This window comes from Alosa alosa, chromosome 5 (assembly GCF_017589495.1).
Source record: "Alosa alosa isolate M-15738 ecotype Scorff River chromosome 5, AALO_Geno_1.1, whole genome shotgun sequence".
In the NCBI taxonomy this organism is placed as follows: Eukaryota; Metazoa; Chordata; class Actinopteri; order Clupeiformes; family Clupeidae; genus Alosa; species Alosa alosa.
Window position 1 is genome coordinate 21,986,875 of NC_063193.1, and position 26,117 is coordinate 22,012,991.

The window sequence follows — 26,117 nt, forward strand, 5'->3', positions numbered from 1 at the left end:
CTGTTAGCAATGCTGATCAGGTCCCTACCGAGAGAGACTGTAATGTGGGATAGAGAGAGAGAGAGAGAGGTTGTTGAATGGCTAAACTGCCAGGGGGTTTTGCTGGTTAATAATCACACTCTGCACCCCAGGAAGGGAATCACGGGTGAGCCGGGCTTATCACAACCTGTGTGGGGCAAGATAAACGGCCAGACAAAATGACAAATTAGGAAGTCTACCCACTCACACCGCTGGTGTCTCGCACGGGCAGCCAACCATTAAAACTGCATTCATTGCCGCGCTGTATAAACATGTCTGTGTCGAGTGAGCCAGTGAGCTGAGCGGAGCGGGACAGGGGGAATGCGATCCAGCTCCAACCCTGTCTGTGGAGTAGGGGAGTACAGTAAGGTCTCCTGTTACGAACACCTCCACTCTGCCACTTACTAGACAAGATCCACCTAAGATGCCCTGGAGGCAGAGCGACACCACTGAGCTCTTTACTACAGCATACGGGAGACAAGGCCCAGGTCAGCCAAGGCAGGAGTCAGAGAGATGTTCAAACAGACAAGAGTGTCCAGCTCACTGTGACACTGACTGGAATGGAGACAAGACTTTTATTTAAGAGTTTATTTTTGTGTTTAGATTTACAACAGGTTTGTGAAATGTTGCCCCTTTCCAAGGGTCTTCAAGCTTCAAGCTTCAAGACTTGAATTTCCCCTGGGGATCAATAAAGTATCTATCTATCTATGTAAGAGGAAGAGAAAAAGTTGTAACTTTGAACAATGAATTAAACATTTGACAGTTGACATTTTTACTATGAACAGTAAAACTGTAAAACTGTGAAATGTTCATAAGTTAACATTGTTGACTATGAACTTTCACAGGGAAAATGTCACTGTAGAACTATGTAATACTTCATGGTTGAACTGTGAAATGTTGACAAGTTGACATCTTTACTACAAAATTTCACAGGGAACTAAATTTAGTAGAACAGTGAAATTCCCCTGTTAAATGTGAAACGTTTTTACTATGAACTTATACAGTGAATTTCAAATACTTCATGGTTGAACTGTGCGGCGTTCACAGTAAGTTGACATTTCTACTATGAACTTTCACAGTAGAACCACCAAATTTCGATAAACTACCATAGTACAGCTTTATGGTTGAACTATTAAAGTTCATCGTAAAACAGTCATTCGGGTTTACAGTTTTAATGTGGCCTTTCACAGTATTATTCTGTTTCCTGGCAGTCGTTCAAACAGACGAGTGTCTACCTCACTGTGACACTGACTGGAATGGACAAGACTGAGTTAATTTTGTGATGATGTCATTGTTCAATGTTTATAACAATACCAGTGGTATTAAATGGTTTCTAGAGTGTTGATGAGTGTACTGTACATATTGTGAATGTGGATAATACAGTGTGATTTTTGAATGTTAAAAGTTGCAATTGGTGAGTAAACTCTTTTGACAGGTAGATCAACTCTAATAAGAGGTGGATAAACTCTATTTCTGAAATTTCAGAGGTGGATAAACTGTGTTTAGCCTCCACTACATCCCTGCCTCTGAGGTAAAGACAAAAGGTTTATAGGCTATGCAGTTAGCTTGCTAGATTTCAACCAAAATCACTGACTGCTATAGTTTAATTGTTTAGCAGACTTGCAGCATCACACAGACAGCTAAACAGCCAATGCATTTTTTTTGTAGGAAGACCATTTTCACCCTGGCAGCAATCTGTGGATTGATTTCCTCAGTATCTTCTAGACAGTGCAGGTTCAGTCCTGTCACTTCAGGTTCTGTGGCTAACTGAATGAGGCTACTACTAATCTACTACTAAAAAAGTCTGAGTCAAAAACATAATTCATAAATATTTTATATACAAAATTCAAATATAGTTACAAGTATATTTCACATTTGCATGATAATTAACATTTCTCTTGCATTTGACAATACATAAATAAAATTGTATCCTTAATTCTGTAGTTACGGTTCTTTACAGACAGTCAATAAATAAATGCTCAATGTGTCATAAACAAAAATGTGATAGACATTTGACAGGAATGACTTCATGGAGTTTAAAAAAGTGAATGCTATTACTACTTGGCACAGAACACACAGAGTATCATTTTATTTTTGTTCTGTGTGGCACTTCTGGCTGACTCTGTTTCTTCCTGCTCCCTACAGGGTGGAGTGGAGAGCTTACAAAGATGGGATCAGCCCGTGAAACAGTCCAGGATCAGCTCATGAGCCTATCAGAAACTGGTATGCCGGCTCATGGACCAATCAAGGAGTTGGGGTTATACCCATGAACTAATCAGAAATGGAAACATAGTCCCTCAGACCAAGCTCAGGAGGCCTGGAAATATGAATTGGTTCTTTGAGATGATCAGAAAAATTATATATGTGCACACATACTGAATATCATTGAGTAGCCATCATCAATAATCAGTCCTCCTCTGCTACAACACTTAAAAATATGAGGTCAACGTAAGAACTGGCTGAAATGACAAATGGGGTTTCTCCTTCCCTCCCTCTAGTCATCTGGCATGAGAAGAGTCTGAGGTTGAGGTTCAGAGGACCTACAATGTTGAAACTCTTCCACTCACTCATCCCTTTATATAGCAAAAGCTTCAAAGCATCTGAACCAAACACTGCTTCTGTCTGAGACAAATCACAAGGCTAACATCTACTCACAAAAGCTCTTTTCCAAGTGGTTTACCGGTAGCGCTGAGCAAAGGGAGATCTCCTAAGCCTCTGGACAGTCACATACATTACATAACACCCACAGTTTTTGTTTTAAAAAAATCTATTAACAACTAAGGGTTGTCTGTAGGTGGCGTAACTTGAGTAAAAACAGGAACTGATGATCAGCAGGTAAACGACACACTTTAACAACAGAGGCAGTGGCTTTGACCTTAAGGCTTCAATCACAGGGCTGACTGGACTGTCTGTCTGGACGAGCCCCTACAAGAATCCAAAGGGTAGGTTATGTGGCGTATGACCTTGAAAACACACACACACACATACACACACACACAAACACACACACACACACACACACAGATGCTGAAACTGACAGCACGGCACAAATGCCTCAATCACTGTCTGCAGCACAAAGACACAAGGCCTCGGCCTCCCACTACTCTCGTGACGGGAGATGGATGGATGGACTGCAGAGCAAATGGAGAAAGGTGCTTGTGTAGACACCACCAGACAGGACAGACATTCCTCCGTCCACTACGGGATAGGAGGTCAATTCATCTGTCCCATGTGTTTTAAAGTCAATAGATAAGAAGTTCTTAGGCCTCGACTGCAAATCTGAATACCAGTGACTGGTCTCAGTAGCACTGCTGGTGGGTAGCAGTATCATGCAGTGAGACAGAGAGAGATGTATGCAGTGACTGGGTGAATGGCACTCTCAAACCAATAACCAATCAGTTGTCTAATCAACCAAACAAAACACCCAATCGATCAAAAATCAATTATTCAGTCAGGCAGTCCGAGTCCAGCCAATCACGTGGCTCCTCGTTCTCATCCAGCTAAACGGGCAGCTCATCTGCCCTCCTCTGCCGGACGTATCTCGGACTTGAGCTTGACGAACTCCTTGGCGACCTCGTCGTTGGGCCGCTGGGAGAGGATGCGCAGGGCGGTGATGCCCGTCTCGTCTGTGCTGATGCGTGGGCCCATCGGGCACCAGCACACGCAGCTGCGGCGGTCAGCCACATCCCTCAGCTGCAGCACGGCCACGCCCACCATGCGGTCAGCACGGCCGAAGCAGTAGTCCTTCACCGTGATCTGCACCTCGTAGAACTCCGCACTGGTGCCCTTACCCAGAACGCTGGAGGAGGAAGTGGGAGGGAGGGAGGAGAAGGAGGGAGGGAGGGAGGGAGGGAGGGAGAGGGAGGGAGGGAGGGAGGGAGGGAGGGAGGGAGAGAGAGAGGAAGGGAGAGAGGAAAAGAGAGTGAGGGAGGGATGGAGAGAGGCAGAGGGAGAGGGAGGGAGGAAGGGAGGGAAAGATAATTCAAGGTACAGAGAGATAAAGAAAGAGAGAGATGAGAGAGAAAGAGGATACATTGAAAGATGTGTGTATGTTTGTGTGTTTGTGTGTATGTGTGTGTGTGTGTGTGTGTGTGTGTGTGTGTGTGTGTGTGTGTGTGTGTGTGTGAGAGAGAGAGAGAGAGAGAGAGAGGGAAATAAAGAGAGAGAAAAGGAAATGTGCGATGAAAAAAGGAAATACCAAGCAAAGAGAGGAATTCATAAATGTTCAGGGTCACTAGCATGAGTGCACTTACAGAAAAAAGTCAAAACTTCACAATAGCTGCTTTCAGATATAACCTATATAACTTTATAGACAAATTGTCCTCCTTTTCAGAGTCTGGTTGGTGGTCACCCTAGTTATTCTACATTATAGCACACATGTAGCCTTTACTTCCCCTTTTAAACACAAATTATGACTATCAACTGGTCATGTATTTCTGCACAGAGCCACCCACATGAAGTGGAAGAAATAGGCGTCCATTTTATTCTCTAGCTGGGTCATGGTTGGTTGTGCTAAAAGGCAATAACCCCTTAAATTATGTTTTGTGCAAATAAATGACAGATTGAGACTTACAATATAACCATTAACACATTTAAGGCATCTTGCTGTGAAAAAGATGGCAATTATAAAGCATGATTATCACATACTGTATAGCGTGACCTGTGTTATTTCAACTTATTTGACTGAGGGGCCCTATTCTGATATCAGGAGAACATAGCAGTGACTTCATGCAGAGGTTTGGGCTTCAGGGATCCCTAAACACTTGGGCCCCTGGGCCCGTTAGGCATGTTCAGTAATCCATCCCTGCTCATAAGTTTGCCTGTTTAGAACTATTGAACCGTTTTGGAATTTCTGGTGTGTGATATTCCATATGTAGCCTTATTCAAGTTTCAAAAGATTCAAAAGCTAATTTACAAAGTGATTTTATGCCCCTTTGAAAAAAGTATTTTGAGTATTTTCAAAATACAAAAATACAGTATTTGTTTTGATACATTATGGCTACAGTATTTTGTAGTTTATTTTGATACATTTAAAAAGAGGGTATTTGGTATTTTATTTTAAAATAGGCTACACCCTGATGTATTTTTGCCCATCCCTGTATGTATTGAAACACATAAACAAAATGTAATCAAGTAATCTTCGACAATGTAACTATACCGTAATCTGTTTACACATTTTTTTTTATGGTCTTATTGTCAAGTCAAGTCAAGTTTATTTATATAGCACATTTCATACACAGAGGTCATTCAATGTGCTTTACATAAACAAAACCAAACGATAATAACAAATAAAAGCATAGAAGGGCAATATAGTCAAAGAATAGTTAAAAGGTAAAGATCATAATAAAAAGAAAAACATAAAACACAAGGTAAAATCATTTAAAAAATAAAGAATAATTAGTAAGCAAAACAAAGGCAAAGTAGTAAAAAAAAGTAATAAAAAGACAAAGTAGAATAATTATCGAGGCAGATTCAGAATTTGTAACTCGGCACAGTTAGCAGAAAGCCGCCTGAGAACAGTTTGGTCTTAAGTCTAGATTTAAAACTGGCTACAGTTGGGGCCTTTTTTTAATGTCATCCGAAAGTTGGTTCCACAGCTGAGCAGCCTAAAAGCTGCTTCACCATGTTTAGTTCTAACTGTAGGTTTTACTAGCAGGTTTTTCACCTGGGACCTGAGAGGACGAGAAGGTGTGTACTGCTGAAGCATGTCTGACAAGTATTTAGGTCCTGCTCCATTTACTGATTTATAAACAAGCAATAGTGCTTTTAAAGTCAATTCTGTGACTTACTGGAAGCCAGTGCAAGGACTTAAGAATTGGAGTAATGTGGTCAGTTCTTTTTAGTTTTGTTAGAGTCCTAGCTGCTGCATTTTGTATCACCTGAAGCTGTTTAATAGTCTTTTTTTTAGGAAGGCCTGTGAACAGTCCATTGCAGTAATCAACCCTGCTGGAGATAAATGCATGAATGAGTTTTTCTAAAGCCCTCTGAGTTTGACAATATTTTGAGGTGGTAAAAAGCTGATTTAGTTATCGCTTTCATGTGGCTGTTGAAATTTAGATCACTGTCAATTAATACACCAAGGTTTTTAACAGTATCCTTTGCCTTCAACCTTTTTGTGTCAAGGAGAGTGGCAACCCTAAGTCTTTCCTCATTTTTACCAAATATAATTACTTCAGTTTTTCTTTGTTCAGCTGAAGAAAATTTTGAGACATCCAGGTGTTGATTTGTTCTATACACTGACACATAGATTCAAGAGGACCATAGTTGTTTGGTGATAGAGCTAAGTAAATTTGTGTGTCATCTGCATAGCTATGATATGAAATCAAATTATTTTTGAATGATTTGTCCAAGTGGGGAGCATATAGAGGTTGAATAATAGTGGCCCCAAGATCGACCCTGGGGAACACACAGGTCAAGGACGTTGGTGTTGAGGTACAGTTTCGATGGCAACAAAGAAGCTCCTTTCTTGTAGATATGATTTTAGCCAGCTGATAACTATGCCTGTAAATCCAACCCAGTGTTCTAGTCTGTGTAGTAAAATATTGTGATCAACAGTGTCAAATGCTGCACTAAGGTCCAGTAGCACTAGGACTGATGTTTTACCTGAATCTGTGTTGAGGCTTATGTCATTGGAAACTTTAATGAGAGCTGTTTCAGTGCTGTGATTTGCCCGAAAACCAGACAGAAAGTAATCAAAATACCCATTTGATGTTAGGAAGGTGGTTAATTGATTAAAGACTACTTTTTCAATAATTTTGCCAATAAAAGGTAGATGGATATGGGCCTGTAATTGTTTAGCATGGAGGCATCCAGGTTATTCTTCTTGAGAAGTGGCTTTACAACAGCTGTTTTCAGTGACTTAGGAAAAGTGCCAGACAGCAATGATACATTTACAATTTGAAGGACATCCGCTATGAGGTGAAAAACAGTTTTGAAGAAATTGGTAGGCAGAGTGTCTAAGACACATGTGGAAGGGCTGAGATTCTGTACCGTTTTTTCAAGTGTTTATGGTCTTATTGTAGTTACAGTACTTATTTTTTGTAGCTCATTTACATAATGCCCGTCGAAAATACTAGGAGGGGAGTGTAAGAGCTGGCTAAGTTGACCGTTTATGTTGTTCAGATATACGGCCCAACTGTTGGACATCCACAGAACCTCCGGTCTTACACGTAAGTCTGAAAGCAGCTAAAGACACAATGACACATCCCTGACTTTTGGCAAAATTCAGCTCAATGCTCGATCAAAAAAAATAGTGAGAAGGTATGCCTACTCACAATGGGAAAGTCTCATTGTATTTGGCAGACCAGCTGTTGTTCTTGGACTTGGTCTGAAACTTGCGCTTCTTTTCAGCGAGCAGAGGGCCCACCAGGTTGACCTCCACAAAGGGCCGGAACATTCCAGACGTCTGCCACTTCATGTCATTTATGGCTATGACTGTGGGATGAACAGCGATACAGAATGAGGGAGAGTGAGAAACTATGTGTAAAGACACCTACATATGGATGAGAGTGTATTCATAATGCACATGATTATGATTGTCTATGACACAGTGGGTCAGTGGGTCAGGCCTTAGTCAACTGCATGTAGAGTAGCAAATCCCAAACTAACTTCTAATTAAGCCTGATATAAGACTCAGTTAAGACCAAGGGCTAAGACTGGAACCAATAAAATGTTATTGTAGTTATGCGTACAGTAGGAGATCCCTTCTGTGAGTTTTACATGGACATGTACATAATCACATCATTTGAAAAAGCTCACTCACAGTCACAGTTTATTGGCCAGTGAATATTTGAGACTGGTCTCAACTGGAATGTTGATGTATTAGATTTTATCTTAAGTGGTCGTCTGTGCTTGATACTCACCCCTCACGTTCATTTTCTGCTCTCCGCCAGCAGGGGGCGACATATCCACTTGGATGATGGCCTCTCCCACCGGCCGCTCCACCCCAGAGGCTGTGGGAACACCACATCACGTTAAAGCCGGCACTTCATCTACAGTACATGGCTGTATTGCTTGTTACAATATTTTCTTTAAATCTGAGAAGTGAACATTTTCATTTAGAACACATTGATGTCAGTAAATTTGTGTTTCCATTTGTTTAGGGTAAACAAAAGTCAACATGGTTGAGCGGTGCAGAGTGTTTCAGGAACTTACGTCTGTCAGGTCGGACCTTCTCGTTGGGAACGATCCTGATACCCATACCATTATGGACTATCAGAGGAGAGAGACAGCGACAGAGAAGAGGTTATGCTTTATGGCATCATTTTGCTCATTCAACTCAGACAACTGACATTTTGAATGGATTCTTTGAGTAAACCACTATAATCATAGGCTATATGTGTGTGTTTTTGAGTGGGTGTGTATGTGTATGTACTGTACTGCAGTGGTTCTTAACTGGTCTGGCTTTGGGACCCACAATTTCCCATGTTCATTTAGTCGCGACCCATATTTTTTTTTTAGTGTTCAAGCCAACAGATAAGGTGAGCTACATGGTAAGACACGCAAAGTGCCAGTAGGCCTACTTGTTTAGAACATGCTGATGTTTGGCATTACATTTGTGAAGTCTTCAGGATATTAAGATAGTACTGTAGATCTGACAAAGTAGCACTTAAAATGGGTGATTATTTATTTATTTTTTTTACCCACAAGCTCCACGACCCACCCAGAATGGTTCCGCTACCCACTTTTGGGTCCCGACCCACCAGTTAAGAAACACTGCTGTACTGTATGTGTGTGTGCGTGTGTTTATGGTGTGTGTGTGTGTGTGTGTGTGTGTGTGTGTGTGTGTGTGTGTGTTTGTTTGTAATAAGTGTCTGTTACCCTGGGCATGTTGAGTCGATACAAATGTCTTGATGAGGGCGTCGGTGGTCTGTGTGTAGAGTGACAGGGCGTAGCGGAGCGAAGAGAGCTCCGAGCTCTTCTCCAGGTAGGCTTTCTTTAGTCCGTTTCCTCCTGCATGGAAGAAGGCCTGCCAGACAGAGAGCGAGAGAGAGAGAGAGAGACGACAACATTAGAAAGTGTCAGTGGGCAATAACACACAGAGAGAGAGAGAGAGAGATGGTAGGCGAGAGAGCTTGTGTGTGTGTGTGTGTGTGTGTGTGTGTGTGTGTGTGTTTGTCTGTGTGTGTGTGTGTGTGTGTGAGAGCGAAAGAGATTAAAAGAGATGAAAAAGAAAGCGACCAACTCCAAAAGGTCCCCCTCGGTCCTTACCTTTATGGTGTCCAGGGCCATCTCCATAATTGCACAGTGCCGTGGAGACAGGCTTTTAGCCTCTCCCCCTCCCTGCAGCAGAGAAAAAAAAGTAAACATCCAGCGTGAGCCAAGACGCCCGCACCAATTACCCTCCATCAAAGGGCCGCTCTGCTCCGCTCCCACACACGTGGTGGGGAGAGACAGGTAGCCTAATGGCAGGTAAGCTGCTTAATAACTGGCGTTACTTAGTGACTGGCTGTCTTAATAATGGATACCTTGAGGTTCCCCAGCTTTGTGGCAGCAGTAAGGAGCTGTGCACCCTGAGGAGAGAAAAGGGAATAGACAACATTAAAGAGATACACTTGCTCATCCTAGTCATGTTTGTCGTTTGTGTGTCTGGCTGGCTGCTCTACTTACACACGTTTACAGTGAAATGACTGCATTAATGTCATTCAGTAAAAGGTTACAGCTTGACGCAGCTACAGCCAGTGTCAAATTATCATTTTAATTATAATAATCTAAATCTGTCCACCTGCTGGATTTAAAGTGTGCCAGATGGACTCTTGATTAAGTCTACTGTTATTTAACTGGGCTCATGACAGACAATCAGGGCTGACCACTAGAGGGCTCTCCAACATGGATATGAGTCAATGGGTTATTTATTCATTACTGTTTCACAAATTTTACCGAGGGAGCCGAGAGGAGATTGTGAAAGTGTGAGTGACAAAACACCCTCGGAACTGGAGACAGAATGGGGACGCACCAGGCTTTCGTTGCTCCGCGGCAGGACAATGGTCCTCTCCATGCTGGTGAGCACAATCTTCCAGAGGTCCTTCAGCACTCTCTTTAGGACCGTCTTCTCACACATGTCCGCAAACATACTCAGGCTGAGGAGAAAACACACACACACAAACACATTCACACACACACAACACATTGCACACACACACACACACACACACACAACACACACACACACACACACACACACACACACAATTATTGCATGAATATGGGATGTACAGCCCAAAAAATGACCTTTTCATAACTCAACCAAATGGATTCCAGTAAAGTGAGCTCACATCCTTCACCACACCCTGAATTAGCTTCTCATCATTCAACAAAACAAAGTGGATTCCATTTAAGTGAGCACACATCCTCCAACATATGCTAAAGTGTTCCAAGATATACATATTCAAGTGCCAATGGTAGGACATCGTTAGCAAAACTACAGTAATGACAGCAGTGGTGGTCATACAGCAATAATTCTGATACAGAACTAGTAGCATTGTTAACTGTAAGGACAGAGGTAGCAATAGCATTGTTTGGAGAAGCATAACAGTAGCAGTAGTCATAGTAGCTGTTGTTGTCATGATTGTCATTGCTGTAGTAAAAGTGATGGCAGTGCAAAGTGTGCTAGTGTGCTGTTATGCGCTGAGCGTACGTGGCGTCTAGGAACTCCATGAGTGGGCGCAGCACGTTGTCGGCATCAGCCTCGGCGCTGTTGCGTGCGTTGGCATTAAGAGGCCCTTTGATCTGGTACAGGAGCTCTCCCACCTGCCGCATGCAGCCACTTATCTTGGCCTGGAAGCTGCAGTGCATGATAGGAAAGATGAGAATGATCATTGGGTAGAGAGGAGGAGAACAGTAGGAGAGCAAGCACACTGAGGGGTTCACTCATGTGACTCAATCTTTAGATTTATTGTCTGTGAATCACTCAGTTACGTACTAACGGAATACGAATTCTCCATCAGGATTCTCCTTTCGGTATTAGCAGCACATACTGTCATAGCCTCATATGTTTCCAAAATAAATTCGAAAGCTAAATAAATAAGTTTGTTAAGCAAAATAATCTGCACAAATCTGATTTGATGATTAATTGTAACCATGCCAACTGTTACCATGTTGTATGGGCTGAATGACTAACACAGGATGGAGAGCTGGTGGGTGAAGATCACGAAAACGCTGCAGAACATGCCTCTGGCTCACACACAGACAAACAAACAAACAAACAAACAAACAAACAAACACACACACACACACACACACACACACACACACACACACACTCACCTCTTTCCAAACATGGCGCTCAAATTGTCCAGCACTGTGTTCAATTTCACCTGCAGGTCATTCAGGATTTCTGCTGCCTCAGGATCCATCTGCAGTGGACAAGGTCAGACAGACAGACAACACAGGCAGAGATACACCTGAGTCAGAGGCTCATCCATAACAGTGACCAAGGGATCTTTCACAAAAATCCACCTGCCATTGCTCACTGGAGCACCAACTGAATACAATGAAGGAAAATAGTCAGACAGTTTTCTCCTGAAGAGTTCAACCACGTCATACTGAACTACAGTCACTGCTGTATAGGAAAACGCTGCAGTCTGGATACATTGGACACATACACACTCTTTGCTCCTTCTATACTGTATATGGGAAGACCCATATCAAATCGTTTGACTGTAAATCAAAAGGGATGTTCAAAGCAAGGAGCAGGCCTTTCATTGGGACACACACACACACACACACACACACACACACACACACACACACACACACACACACACACACACACACACAACACACACACACACACACACAACACACACACACACACACACACACACACACACACACACACACACACACACACAAGCTCACGCACACAAGGGTTCATTTGCTTAAACATTCATACTTTCTTGAACACCCTCCCTGGTCTTTCACAAGACTTCAAAGAAGCCAATGAGAGAATAAAGGGGAAGAGAGCTGCCTAGCAACACGCAGGAGGGACTAGCACAGGACTCCATGGATGCAGGAAATCTCTACACAGTGACGCCTCCTGCCACCCAGTCAGATAGGAGAGGAGAGAGCACTGGTAATAGGCTGGTAATAGGTTTGTTTCCGGTGGAGCCAGGTGTGTTTGAACCTGCCGCTATTGTTAATGTAATTAGTGTCTACATGGACCCTGTTGGGTGTCAGTACTTTACGATAAAGAAGGATTTATGCGTGAGTTAAAATTCTTATTATTGGGCAAACATGATATTCAGTGTCGGAGTGAAGATGTAAGGAGCAGAATATAAAAGAAGATGTCGTTACAACACAGTTAACGCTCCACCGGAAATAAATAAGCATACAGGAAGAGCACGTTTTGTGCACGTAGTCTATTGTTACAGTGACAAGCTCTTGAGGGGTAGGGAATGGATGTGAGCGATGTGACCTGGGATTGCCAAGCCCACCTTCTTAGTGACCGCTGATGCTGCTGCCGCCGGCTCTTTCATCTGAGGATGCACACCGAAAGAAAAAACAAACAAGCAAACAGACAAGGGATGGACAAAAATGAGACATAATAAAGAGTATACATACAACATTTAAAACTAGATCTGAAAGGGCTAATGGTGTTTGGAGTGTGTACACAATGACACTACTGAGACATGGGAGACTGGGTTTCATCTTGGTGAGCTGCTGCTCAGGTGCACTGCTTGTGTGTTGTCTACCAAATGAATTCTGAAACACACCTTGCTTTCGTCATCCTTTGGATGAACAGATGAGGATGAAGACAAAAAAAGGTACAACATGTATTACACTAAGCAATAAAATAAACACATGATAACTGCCTTCGCAGGGTTGAAAATAACATTAGAATGTTCTGGAATAAAAACGCCTAACATGCAGAGAAATCCCCCAAAGTGTCAATGGAGTATTTAATATTTAGTGTTGCACCTCTGTCAAGCTGGGAGTGCTAGACAGTGTAATGTATGGTAATTAGGGCTGTCAATCGATTAAAAAAATGTATCTAATTAATTACATACTCTGTGATTAATTAATCTAAATGAATCGCATATATGATTTTTGCTGTGAAAGTATTTTAAATATTTAAATTCAAATGAATCATTGAATAATCAGCATTAGTGACATTAAAGTTCAAAAACTCTTTTATTATTATTTTAATAATGGCCATAATAATCTATGATATGACCTAATATGCTGAGGAAATAAATTCAAAAGTGCTTCGGGAAGAATTTTTTTTTTATCACATACATTGCAGAGGACTTTATTTTAATCAACACTTTATTTTTATGAACACCATCAGGCCGTTTTTGAAAAGTAAATGTTCCAATCAATGATCTAGGCAGCACATTTTCTTCTCTCTCCTTCATTTTACAGTCTAATGGTTACTGACTACAATGGCTCGGGGTCAAAGGTCATACAGAATCGATTAATCTGCGTTATTTTTTTTTAATCAGTTATTTTTTCTCAAATTAATTAATCGAAAAATAATCAGTTATTTTGACAGCCCTAATGGTAATATATGTTTCTGAGTTGGCTTTAGTGCCATATGAAAGAGAAGCCTTCCTGCATGGAGGTGCCCAAGCATAACAGCATCAGCAGACACTGGCAAACACAATGTGGCCTAATTTGACAGTCATTTCTCTGCCCTGTCCAGTCAAGCTTGTCAGATAGTATTCCTGCTCATTAGTGTGGACAACATTTCTTTGAATACACACACCCAGAAACTGACACACACACACTGGCACACACAGAAATACACTCGAATACACATACCCCTATTTACCCTCGCAGACACACACACACATAAGTACGCACACACACATAAGCACGCACGCACGCACACACGCGCAAATACACACACACACACACACACACACACACGCGCGCGCAAAAACACACACACACACACACACACGCGCAAATACACACACACACACACACACACGGCGCAAATACACACACACACACACACACACACACACGCGCAAATACACACACACACACACACACACACGCGCAAATACACACACACACACACACACACACGCGCCTACGTACCTCCGTTTTTTCCTTCTCCTTTTGTGTGAAGACGCGGACAAACATGTTTGCAATTATAAAGTCACACAAAACACAAAGTCACACAAAACAGTTTTTAGTGATATCAACACATGGGACAGATACTCTCAAATACTCAAGATACTCATTACATGCACACTCCATCTTGTGCTATTCAGCACATCAGGCTCTCGCAGAGGGGATCAGACACACACACACACACACACACACACACACACACACACACACACACACACACACACACACACACACACACACACACACACACACAGAAACACAGACACTCAATCACACTCCTCTTTTGCCAATGCACAAGCACAGAAATCAGAGCAGCAAGCTGTTCCTCATCTGCAGGTTTATTGTGTAGGGGTTGAGTAGGTAAGTAAACAGGATGCTGCACAAGGAGGCTACGCTACAGGAGCACCGAGTCAATCAGGAAACACTTGAGGACATGTACACACACTTGAGGACATGTACACACTCTCACTCACTTACACATTCACTCACTTACACACTCACTCACTCACTCACTCACACACACACACACACACACACACACACACACACACACACAGAGACAGCTGTTCAGGCTCTGGAAAAGAGGGGAGAGAGGAGAGAGATGTACACGCTGGGACTCTGTGAGTCTAAAGGAATGCAGATGGACTCTACAGGGGCGCCACACCCAAGGGAGGCTGTCTGCCCTAAAGTGCTTGGGCTGCCCAACGCCGCCGAGGGCCCACAAAAACCAACCTCTTTCTCTTTGTCTTTCTTTTCGGCCTGCCGGCATGAGGAAGCAGAGAAGGGGGAACATATCATTGGTGAGCACCACTGCTCATCTAGAGATAGGTCTCTTGCTCTCTTCCCAAAAGAAGTCTCTACTAAACAACTATGGCAGTTGCTACAGAATACATGGTATTGTGTACACAGATACTGATGGAGAGACTATTCACACAGACAGACATACAAACAGGGACAGACACACAAACACAGATTTAACACATAGATTTAAACACACCTTGTCCTTCTTAGCTTCAGACTGAACATGGGAGGAAACACACCATTCATCAGTAAACCACATTAGACAAATTTAATCAAACTAACCAACATTCAACAATAATCAACATTAGATCAAACTAACCAACATATATCTGCTTTTCAAGGCCTACTATACTAGGTCTACTCTACTAGATGTCTAGTTGTAAGAGGTAGACAGCTAGACCAAATAGTTGTTGTTGTTGAATGGTATTTAAGAAACTGCAGCGATGTAACATACCATCTTCTATACAAGTGCTCTATAGACACTGACAAAGCTACTAACTAGAAGACAGACTAAGCACACCACACCCACCTTTTCCTTTCGCTTTTAGGGGTAAAGGAAGAGAGAAAACGGCATGAGAATCAAACAGAAGACTGGGATGTGATGTGAAACACTTAACACAGAGAATAGCTGGAACATGGACAAACACTATGAGGAAAGATGAATAGGCTGGAAAGATGGTGCAGCCTGTCTGCTGCTTATATATACATATAAACACACACACACACACACATAACTGAGTCACCACATTTGGTAACCATAGTTACAACTAGGCACTAGACAGAAGATGAAATAATGAAATAAACACAACGAAATCCAATCAATTAGCCATTCTGTGTGTAGACACTAGCATGTGATACATTCCTCAACAAACCAGTTTGATCTACAAAGGGAAGGTTAGTCAATACAACAATCCCACACATTGACACACACACACACACACACAATTTTACAGGGATGATGAGGAGTGGGGGAGGTGTTTGGCAACATGTTAATGACTGCATGAGGTGGTGGAGTTTGAAATGATTCAAACGCAACCAAACCTCTTCCTCCTCACTGTCTTCCTCATCCTCCTAGTACAATGAAACAGAGAGAACGAAAGTTCAAAGGTCACCTCAATCCCATCTGCACGGAGAAAGGATTAGACTAAAATCGTCCTCGACCTTAAATCTTAATCTAATCAACTCCCCACTATGTGCAAGCAATTTGAATCATCACAAAGTAATTGCATGAACAGGAAGATGTGGGAGGAAACAGCTGAAGGGTTGAATCATGTACAGGTCAAGGCTCCAGCGTGCGAGCTGATCAACATCACACAGTCCAGTACTAATGTCCATATACTCTCTCTACATAAACCGACCAACACACCGACACAAGAGGAAAGGTGAGTCACAGAATAACACCACATAACAGCAGACACAGGGGAATCAGGCACATGGGGCCACCAGCATGGGGCAGAGTCTCTCTAAGCACACCTAACAAGAACACACCTTCTGCTCTTTCTCCTTGTTGTCCATCTGAGGGCGAGAGGAAGAGAGGAGCTCTTTGACTACAGATTCATGACAGGACTCAGTAGTAGTTGGACTTCAGACCATAATCCATCTCTGCTATGACTGCAGACAGTTCAGTGTGTGTGTGTGTGTGTGTGTGTGTGTATGTGTGTGTGTATGCGTATGCGTGTGTGTGTGTGTGTTTTTGTGTGTTCAGTCTGCCCTATTAACCCAACACTATTTACGTAACACGTAGCCCATTCTGCTGCAACCCCTGCTCATCGCTCTAGATACATCCCAGTTTCTGGACTGATGATGGTGATCTGATACCTCAATTATGAAATTTGAAATGATTATCTCATCAGCAGAAACTTACCAACAATGTAACTAAAGAACCCCCACACAAAAATAAATGAAATAAAAAACAAGTCCCCATAAAACCTCTGTTCTTTTTGCTTAAAACAGCCACGGCATGCAGTGGCCTCCCGCTGACTCCATTACACACTCAACGGGAGCCATTGCCCCCACTGAGGAGCAAATGGGCCTGAACAGATTAAACGATCGAGCCCATGGGGACCCAAATGAGTCAGGAAAATTAAATTTAATATAGTCTCAACTAGAAATGTTGTGATGTATAAAAAAATGTCGGCAACACAGTACTTCTTGCGTTTTGGTAAAGGTTTACAAAAATGTTCTTGTTAGCTAGAACCAAGCTAGCCTGAAATTTCATGTCATGTTATGTCAACTCACAAACTCTTATCTCTTGTTTGAGAGAAAATCCCTGTAGGAAATTGGATTACTCACTACTACCACTACTACAACTAACATTAAATAAGTAATTATTTATAACTAAATACATTACAAAAAAAAAAATATTTTGCTTAAATGAGTGATACTTGAGTTAACCTCTGAGGATGACTGTTGGATGTCAGTGTCTAACAGGTAGTCAGAGTCAAAACAGGTGGCTCATCACAGTGCAAAGTTACAGCTGTAAACACAGTAGTTTTCACTCTCATCAGTACCAATACAATAATAGTGTCACCCCCTACCTCAGATCCTGAGTCGGAACAGCCAGACTGATAACATGAAAAACAAAATAAGATACTAAGCAAGATGGGGAAACAAGAACACAAAAACAAAACCAAGCAACAAGACAAACAAACAACAACAACAAAAAGTGATCTGGGATGTTTTTTGAGGTTGTAGTGTAGAATGAAAAGTGATCTTGGATGTTTTGAGGTTGTAGTGTAGAACAAAAACTGATCTTGGATGTTTTGAGGTTGTAGTGTAGAACTTATGAGTTCTTGATTCTTTTCTTTAGAACGTTACAAGTTTACAGTCTAAGGCTGTCAGACTTTGGGGTTCTTCAATGGCTCCCACATTTATTCTATCTGGCAAATTTCGGATAGTGAACAATTGAATGCCGTTTTTCCAAAGATTCCTTCCCAAAAGAGTGGTAAGCATTCATACAGGTTTCTTCTCTTACTAGGCTTTCTTCTCTAGGCTTAAAAGTTCTGATTTTGAACCTTGAAAGTTATGAAAGTTAGAATGAGGAAGGACATTTATGAGGATCATTCAATAGCTCTCCAAATGCTTTTTTATTAGAGACAATTGCTTCTGACACTTAGTGTGGCACAACTCAATAAAAAAAAATCAAAAAAGGGAAGACCAGCACTGAGAAAAGTGATCATAAAAACACTAGATATTCGTACATAATTCAAATGCTCTGTCTGTATCATTTCTATTTAAATTCCTAATGGTTGATCATCACCTAAGGCACACTGAGAATGATAGTGCACTCTCAACACAGCCATGGCATATCAGAGAACCATCTAATAGCTCACCTTGGCGTCAGAGTCGTCCGACTGGTGACATAAATTGAGAGCAAAATAAAAGTAGAGATATAGAAGTGAGTTGTGGAGGGAAGGTATAGGAAGTCGGCTGTTTTCTTTTTTTACGGCGCACTAAGTGGCCACAAATCACTCAGGCTAATTTATTCTGAAGGAGAAACAGACATTCACACACACACACACACACACAGGTAGAGAAACATAAAGGAAGGGGATCTAGGATGTCGAATCTTACATGGAAGGCCTATGTTGAAAAATGTGAGATATTACTACTACTACTACTACTACTACTACTACTACTACTACACACACATACATACATACAATATCCCTCTTCAGTGATACCCACCATGTCATCATTCCCCTCATCATCAGTGATAGCCTGGTGCAAAGAGAGAGGACACACAGCATACAACATGAAGACAGACACAGACAGATAGACAGACAGACACACACACACACACACACACACACACACACTGACTGCTGTCCATTTGAATTAGCACTGCCAACCTTTTTACTTTATTTTTAGGGCTTTTGCCCTTAATTGAACAGTAACTGTACAACCTTTAACAGTAGAGATGACAGGAACTGAGCTTGAAATAGAGATAGGGGTTGGATCAGGAAATGAATCCCCAGGGCACTAAGACCCAGATGTGGTATAGCTGCTGCCACTTGTACCACAGCTCCCCCAAACATACATAGATAGATAGATACTTTATTGATCCCCAGGGGAAATTCAAGAACGTTACACCTTCCAGATGATTTGACCATTATTGTGCCATCATACACTGTGACTGGCAGTGCAGGAAGGTGTGCATCATAGAGATATATGTACAACCCCAAAACAGAAAAAGTTGGGATGTTGTGTAAAATGCAAATAAAAACAGAATGTGATAATATACAAGTCTTGTAAACCCATATTTAGCAGCAAAAAGGACATAGACAACATATCAAATGTTAAAAAAATGAAAATTTGGACTATTTCATGGAAAATATATGTTAATTTTGAATTTGATGCCAGCAACATGTTTCAAAAAAAGTTGGGACGGGAGCATGTTTACCACTGTGCTGCTTCATTTAACAAAATGCTGTATGTTTATGAACTGAGGAGACCATTTGCTACAGTTTTGAGAATGAAATGTTGTACCATTACTCTCCGATATAGGATTTCAGTTGCAGTATGGGGTATTCATAGTCATGTTTTTCATTCCATTATGCACCTAATTTGACAAATCTTGACTGCAGACAGGCCATCTTAGCACCTGGACTCTTCCTCTATGGAGAAATACTTAAATATGTACAGAATTCATTTTGGTATTGTTTTCCTGAAATATTCAACGTTGTCCCTGGAAAAGACATTGCCTGGATGGCAGTATATGTTGCTCAAAACCTGTATACATCATTCAGAATTGCTTTGCCAAATGTGCAAGATGTGCCCATGCTGTAGGCACTAATGCTCCTCCACACCGTCATAGATGTTGGGTTTCGAACTGAGCACTAAAACAAGTTGGATAGGTTGGATACTTGGATAGGTCCTCTCCTCTTTAGCCCAGATTAGTCCATGATTTCCAAAAAGAATGGCAAACTTTGATAACCACAGGACCTTTTTCCATGTTACCTCAGACCATTTTAAACAAGCTCAGGCCCAGATAAGAGGGTGGTATTTTCTGTATCATGTCTCAATACAATTTTAGCTGTTACAATTTTGGCTGCAGTTTTTGAATTGAGTATCAAACTGTGTACATAGACAATGGTTTATCAGAGGTTGTCCTGAGCCCATACAATGACAAGTATGGAAACAGGTCTGGTATTGATGCAGTGCCATCTGAGGTCCAAAAGACCACTACCATCCAATTTGTTTTTCAGCTTTTTCCCTTGTTTGCAAAGATTTCTCTGGATTCTCTGAATGTTTTAATAATATTATGTCCTGTAGATGATTAACACCCCAAATACGTCACAATTTCATGTTAAGAAGCCTTAAAATTACATTGTTTCCTCATTTGTGCACAAAGGTTTACAGAGTGATGAATACCCCCTACATCTTTACTTCTAAGAGACCCTGCCTCTCTGGGATGCTCTTTTTCATACCCAATCATGTTGCCAGTTACCCTAATTAGTTGTGAAACATTCCTCCTTTTGTTTTCTTTATCATTACACAACTTTTCCAGCATTTTGTTATCCCCGTCCCAACTTTTTTTGAAACATGTTGCTGGTATCAAATTAGAAATGAACATATATTTTCCATGAAATAGTCAAATTTGTCATTTTCAACATTTGATATGTTGTCTGTGTCCTTTTTGCAACTAAGCTGCAAGAGTTTAAGAGATTTGCAAATTATTACATTCTGTTTCACATGTATTAACATTTTACACAATGTCCCAACTTTTTCTGTTTTGGGGTTGTACATTCAAGGCATTTAACCATTAACATAGTTGACACCAGGCTTATCACCATTAGTCACATTCCTTAGCCTGTATCTCAGGTGCTTCTGCGTGCTGACTTTAAACAAACCTGTGTATGCAGTATCGGTCTCAAGAGCACAGCGCAGACCACTCCTGTCACATTTACATCATCTGAATATTTACTGTCGAGCAGGCCTCTGACAAATTGCCATGGCAAAATGTCAACTGCACGGGTGTGTCACAGCCGTGGCTGACAGATATGCCGAATTTTAAACGTGTTTGGTAGGGGTAACCATAGAAACCTGAGCGAAGGGAAAAGTGAGAAACGCACGCACCTCCTCATCATAGTCTTCAGGCTCTTCTTCATTCTCCAGCTTGTGTGACACAAAGGGAGGACATATCAGATTGGGGGGGTCCATTCACACCAAACAAGCCAGCAACAAAGATCCCGACCTTGTCCACTTGCCAACAGGCTAGAGGCTTGCCCCTTTCTGTGTCTCCATAAAATGGACACTAGAGTGGACCTAGGCTGTCACTGACAGCGATGGCATTCCTCCAGCACCATGGCTGGATAAGATCAGGATCTGCTACTTGGGAGTCTCCACTGGATGAGGGTAATAGATAGAGGAATGAATCTACTAACTAAAGTACACTAACACAGGTCTGTGGTCAGCCATCACACTATTAGGCATCACACAGAAAAGAGAAGGAAAGGTGAGAGGTCAGGATAGCCTATGCAATGAAACTGGGATGGCAATGCTTGTACAGCACATACTGTAGGTGTGGGAGGGAAATGGGGAGGGGGGTACTTTTGGCAAAAACAGGATAGAAAGGATAATTCTAAAGACTAGGTATGGATAGAGGCTGACTGCAAAGGATGCAAATACCAAGCAGAAGCGAACTACTGTAGGGTACTGGTCAGTTAATTGGGACACTGAATCACAGGAGGATGTCTGAAAAACCACTGATGTACAATAAAAGACTTCCAAAGAATAACATGTCTTTTATTATAGACCAGCTGTCTCAGTAGCTCAAGGCTCATAAAGTCAGTATGAGAACCCAGCCTCAGCACGTACCCTCTCCTCCTCAGCGGTGAACTGCAGAGAGAAAGCCACACACACAAACACACACATGTTTACTCAGCCGCAGTGGATTGTCCTTTCCATACAGTCACCTTGCATACAAACTACAGTATACCCACTCAAGATGATGTAATACACAGCAAACCTTTCAGAGACCCTTTTTAAATGAAGCCTGACTACTGTAGTTCAGCCATGTCTGGACATTTTCCTCCACCATTATACCGAGACCACGGGCAGAGCCAGTGATATCATTACTGTCTGCAGAGAGTAAAGGCCTGATGCACATCTGTCCATCTGACAGGAATCTAATGAGCTGCTCCCATACAGTCATTCTCTTGGGTTATACAAGTGTCCACATGAGTCCACCACGTGCTACGTTAGGAGCCATTGCTGCACGCAAACAAATGTCCCCTGAGCAAAATGACTTGAAGTGCACTGACTAACTGGAGTGTAATCAGGAAAATCAAGGCGGTCCAACATGGAGAACCCATTTGAACATTTTATTTGGACCAGCAAGTACTGAGTAAAGAAATCACAGTACCTAAACATTAGGAGCCAGCTATGTCAGACAAGCCTATGGATAAAGATGACATCTTCTCTTCCAGATATGAACGCTGCCATTGACAGATGATATAGAGCTGGTTGCACACACACATACACACACACACACACACACACACACACACACACACACACACACACACACACACACACACACACACACACACACACACACACACACACACACACACACACACACACACACACACACACAGACACACACACACACACACACACACACACACACACACACACACACACACACACACACACACACACACACACGTTTCCACCGCCCACAAATCCACCACTTTTGCTTACTCTTTTCATTCAGTCCTTTCAATTCAATTTGCATGGCTCTTTCAGCATGAGCGCAACATTATAGCAGAGACCACAGCCACACTTCCCCCAAGGCCAAGCCAACTCCTCTCTCAGGGAAACGGAGGCCTTGAGATCAGAGCCCACATCAGGCTAAGGCCCCCACCCAGGTGGTGGATTTCTGGGTGGAGGCTGAGCTGGTGGATTTTCCAGGTGGAGGCTGAGCGCTCCACCTAATCTCGGCCAGTCTGAACCGGCATTGTCCTGTCATCACACTCACCTGCTTGGCGCCCATGAACTCGAACATCTTCTCCAGGAGGACGCGCATCTGTTGGACGTTGTTCATGAGGACACAAGGCTAAGGGCATGACAAAGAAAGAAAGATTGAAAGAAAGAAAGAAAGAATGAATGAATGAATGAAGGAAAATTAGAAATGAAGGATACGGTAAATGAAAGAAAATGAAAGATAATTAGATAGATAGAAATGATAGAAAATGAAAGATAATTAGATAGATAGATGGATAGATAGATAGATAGTTTAAAATACCATAGACTAGGCCCTGGGTACTGAACACTAATATGCAGAGCAGTTATACAATTGCTATGTGTCTTTGGGCATTAAGCGTTATGGTGTTACACTTAGTCATTTAGGAGGAGTCAGGCGCACTTACAATCTTCTCCTTCTCACAGTAAGAGGGGAAGCTCTTGGACAAGATGGCGCAGTACTGCAGGAGCACTTTAGTGATCGTCTGGGCGAGGGAGGCGTAGAGAAACAAGCAAAAAACACATGACATGCTGTCATTGCAAGCAGTGGAATTGTATCATTGAGAGACATTACAGTGCCGTTGCGAGCACATTAAATTTGATGCGTCACCAGGCCGAGCTTTTGTTACGACGCCACATCACCCTACTGCCAGGCAACAGGATGCATGAAAAACTCAAAGGCTGGGGAATGGCTCTTAGAACAACACCAACAACAAAAAGTTGTGTGGCACAGTTTCACAGACTTTCCTCGTCCCCGGAGTTTTCTTATTTCTTTGAAGCAAAGGCAGAAGCAGCGGGAGGAAGGATTTTCCTCTGACTGGAATCGAGGGTGTGAAAACACACTTCTTGGCGGGACTATTTTTTTTTTGCTGTTGGATGGCTGCATGCCTCGATCAAACAAACTGAATGAGTCACGGTATTCTCTGAGTGAATCATAAATATTTCATGAGTCGTCCACTATGTTTTGGTCTCACTTGCGAGTCTAATTTCCAATATCAGTTGATAAACAGAACCATAAAAGTCATGCGTGCGGCTAGAGCAGGGGTGCGGGTGACAGGAGGCCACTGAGCACAGTCCATCTTCCTGAGGGCCTCTGTTTCTGAATGTATGCATATGATATGAGAGAGAGATAGAGAGAGAACCGCACAAAATTTGTCATGTAGGATGACTACGACAACCTCTGCACGCATTCCATATTTTGTGAAATTCTGTCTTAGTGAGGTCATGCACATGTCTTAGTGAGGTCATGCACATTGTGACATTGTAGAGATTATGACAACAGGTGTGACTTCAGAACACATTGTTGTACAAAAGTTGTGAAATGTATGTGTATACGTGTGAAAATGTGAATTTTCACACGTATACACAGATAATAATACAGAAAAATAATACAGACAAATTATTTAAGATTGTCCCATCCACATGTCCACTGTTTACATAACCTCATTATAATTCACTAAATTCCTTTTCTTTATCATTTAATCGTATTGGATTGAAAAAAAGCCTGTCCTTTCTTACCTTAGCAAAGCGTCGGTTGTAGTGGCCCATGACCACAGGATCTGGGCAGTCCAGTTTCTTGATGATCTCGAAGCTCTGGTTGAGCTGTGTGAAGATGTCCACCACGGAACTGGAGAACAGAGCGTGCTCAGAGGTCGCCTGGAACTGTAGGGGAAGACAGGAGGGACAACGGTCAAGGCTCAGACAGAATGGATACAAAATGGACACTCAAATAGTTAATGTGCGTGTGGCGAACAGCATTAATTTATTCAATGTTTTAAATGTGTGAGATTAAAATATCTTAGTGGTGCTTCATGGTGTTGGCATATAGGGTTGTGGTGTCTATATTCATTCCCCCATAATTATTCATATGTATGCTATTACCATAAAGCTCACACTAGCCCTTTTGAATATTGCATTATTCAGTCTGTCACCTACTTGGCATGAATCATAATCGTTTTCATAATGAGACTGTTTAAATTAACTCCTTAGCCTACACGTCCTTCAGTTAGCAGCGTACTCGAAAGGCTTGTCAAACACCCATTAACACCACCAGCATCTTCCACCATCTTAATTGCACACTTCTCCTGAGCAAGGTGTTCAGGTGCATATTGCTGATGGCTGAAGTCATTGATTTGCAGGCTTGTAGGCCTGTTCTCTTCAATACAGTAGAATCTATATCTTCTATGGCCTTACCGTTCTTTATACTGTATATTTATACGTCTATATTTCTGACACTTCCTGCTCTATTATTAATAAGCACCTTGCATTGCTGTGGCACAGAAGGTGCAGTGTAAATGAATCTGATTTGCTAATTGATTGTTTGATTGACTGATTGATTGATTGACTGCACTGAATGAAGAACCCAGAGGCTGGAAAAGAGGCCCATGTGACAGGCAGACGTACCCCCTCCCTCTTATCTCTCTCCAGTGCGCCATGCATGAACTCCATGGACACGTCCTCGTTCTCCGCCAGCCACTGCAGCACAAACTGCAGAAACCACCTGGACGGAGGAAGAGGGGGAAACCGCAGGAATGGAAAAGCAAAGAGGGGGATGAAGAGAAGAGGGAGAGAGAGAGAGAGAGAGAGAGAGAAACGAGAAATAAGAACATGCAACAAAGCATTGTAAGAGACTGTAATACAGAGAAGCTGTAAGGCAGAGAAAAGTCAGGAAATGTTGTGAAATCCACAGAGGAAAGGCTGAACTGGGGAGCAGACACTGAACGTGAGGAGCCTGGAGAGGAATGGGGGGAGCGGTTTGGGATTACAGAGAACGGTTTATGGAAGGAGACGGCATCTGTGAGATAACGTTCTGTTTGAACAGAGAGAGGCGGGATGTGTGTGTGTGTGTGTGTGTGTGTGTGTGTGTGTGTGTATGTGCGCGTGGGGGACTTGAAGAGCGGAGCCACTCACGCGGCGTACTCTGGGACCGAGTCTTTGAAGGCAGGCAGGTCCTTGACGTACTCATTGTAGAGCCACTTGACTTTGAAGTGCAGATTCATGTAGTCCGCACTTTTGCAGAGTTTGTGATTCTCATGCTCTGCAGGGAAGCAAAAGGGTGGACATTTGAAATGGAGTCTTGTTCTGAGTGCAGTAAAACCTCTCCTAAATATGTCTGAGTCAATATCTGAAATATCTCTGAGTGTCTCATACTGTAGATGCCAGATTCAATTCCATCTACTACAATATCACATCTACTGAGCCCTTCACTGTTCCCCCTACTACAATATCACATCTACTGAGCCCTTCAC

General features: G+C 42.3%; 1 protein-coding gene across 1 annotated transcript in view; it reads right to left on the reverse strand.

Moving 5' to 3' along the window:
* Window positions 1–2,980: 2,980 nt before the first annotated feature.
* Window positions 2,981–26,117, reverse strand: part of LOC125294626 (nascent polypeptide-associated complex subunit alpha, muscle-specific form-like) — an 85,105-nt gene continuing 61,968 nt past the window's right edge. The window contains exons 30-44 of the mRNA XM_048243509.1: window positions 25,780–25,906; window positions 25,273–25,369; window positions 24,388–24,531; window positions 23,277–23,354; window positions 22,886–22,963; window positions 11,284–11,372; window positions 10,655–10,801; window positions 9,974–10,097; window positions 9,486–9,530; window positions 9,229–9,300; window positions 8,839–8,986; window positions 8,173–8,229; window positions 7,881–7,970; window positions 7,293–7,452; window positions 2,981–3,817 (exon numbers count right to left, since the gene is read on the reverse strand). Coding sequence (XP_048099466.1) covers window positions 3,532–3,817; window positions 7,293–7,452; window positions 7,881–7,970; window positions 8,173–8,229; window positions 8,839–8,986; window positions 9,229–9,300; window positions 9,486–9,530; window positions 9,974–10,097; window positions 10,655–10,801; window positions 11,284–11,372; window positions 22,886–22,963; window positions 23,277–23,354; window positions 24,388–24,531; window positions 25,273–25,369; window positions 25,780–25,906 — 1,742 coding nt within the window. The 3' untranslated portion in view covers window positions 2,981–3,531. The remainder of the gene's footprint in view (window positions 3,818–7,292; window positions 7,453–7,880; window positions 7,971–8,172; window positions 8,230–8,838; window positions 8,987–9,228; window positions 9,301–9,485; window positions 9,531–9,973; window positions 10,098–10,654; window positions 10,802–11,283; window positions 11,373–22,885; window positions 22,964–23,276; window positions 23,355–24,387; window positions 24,532–25,272; window positions 25,370–25,779; window positions 25,907–26,117) is intronic.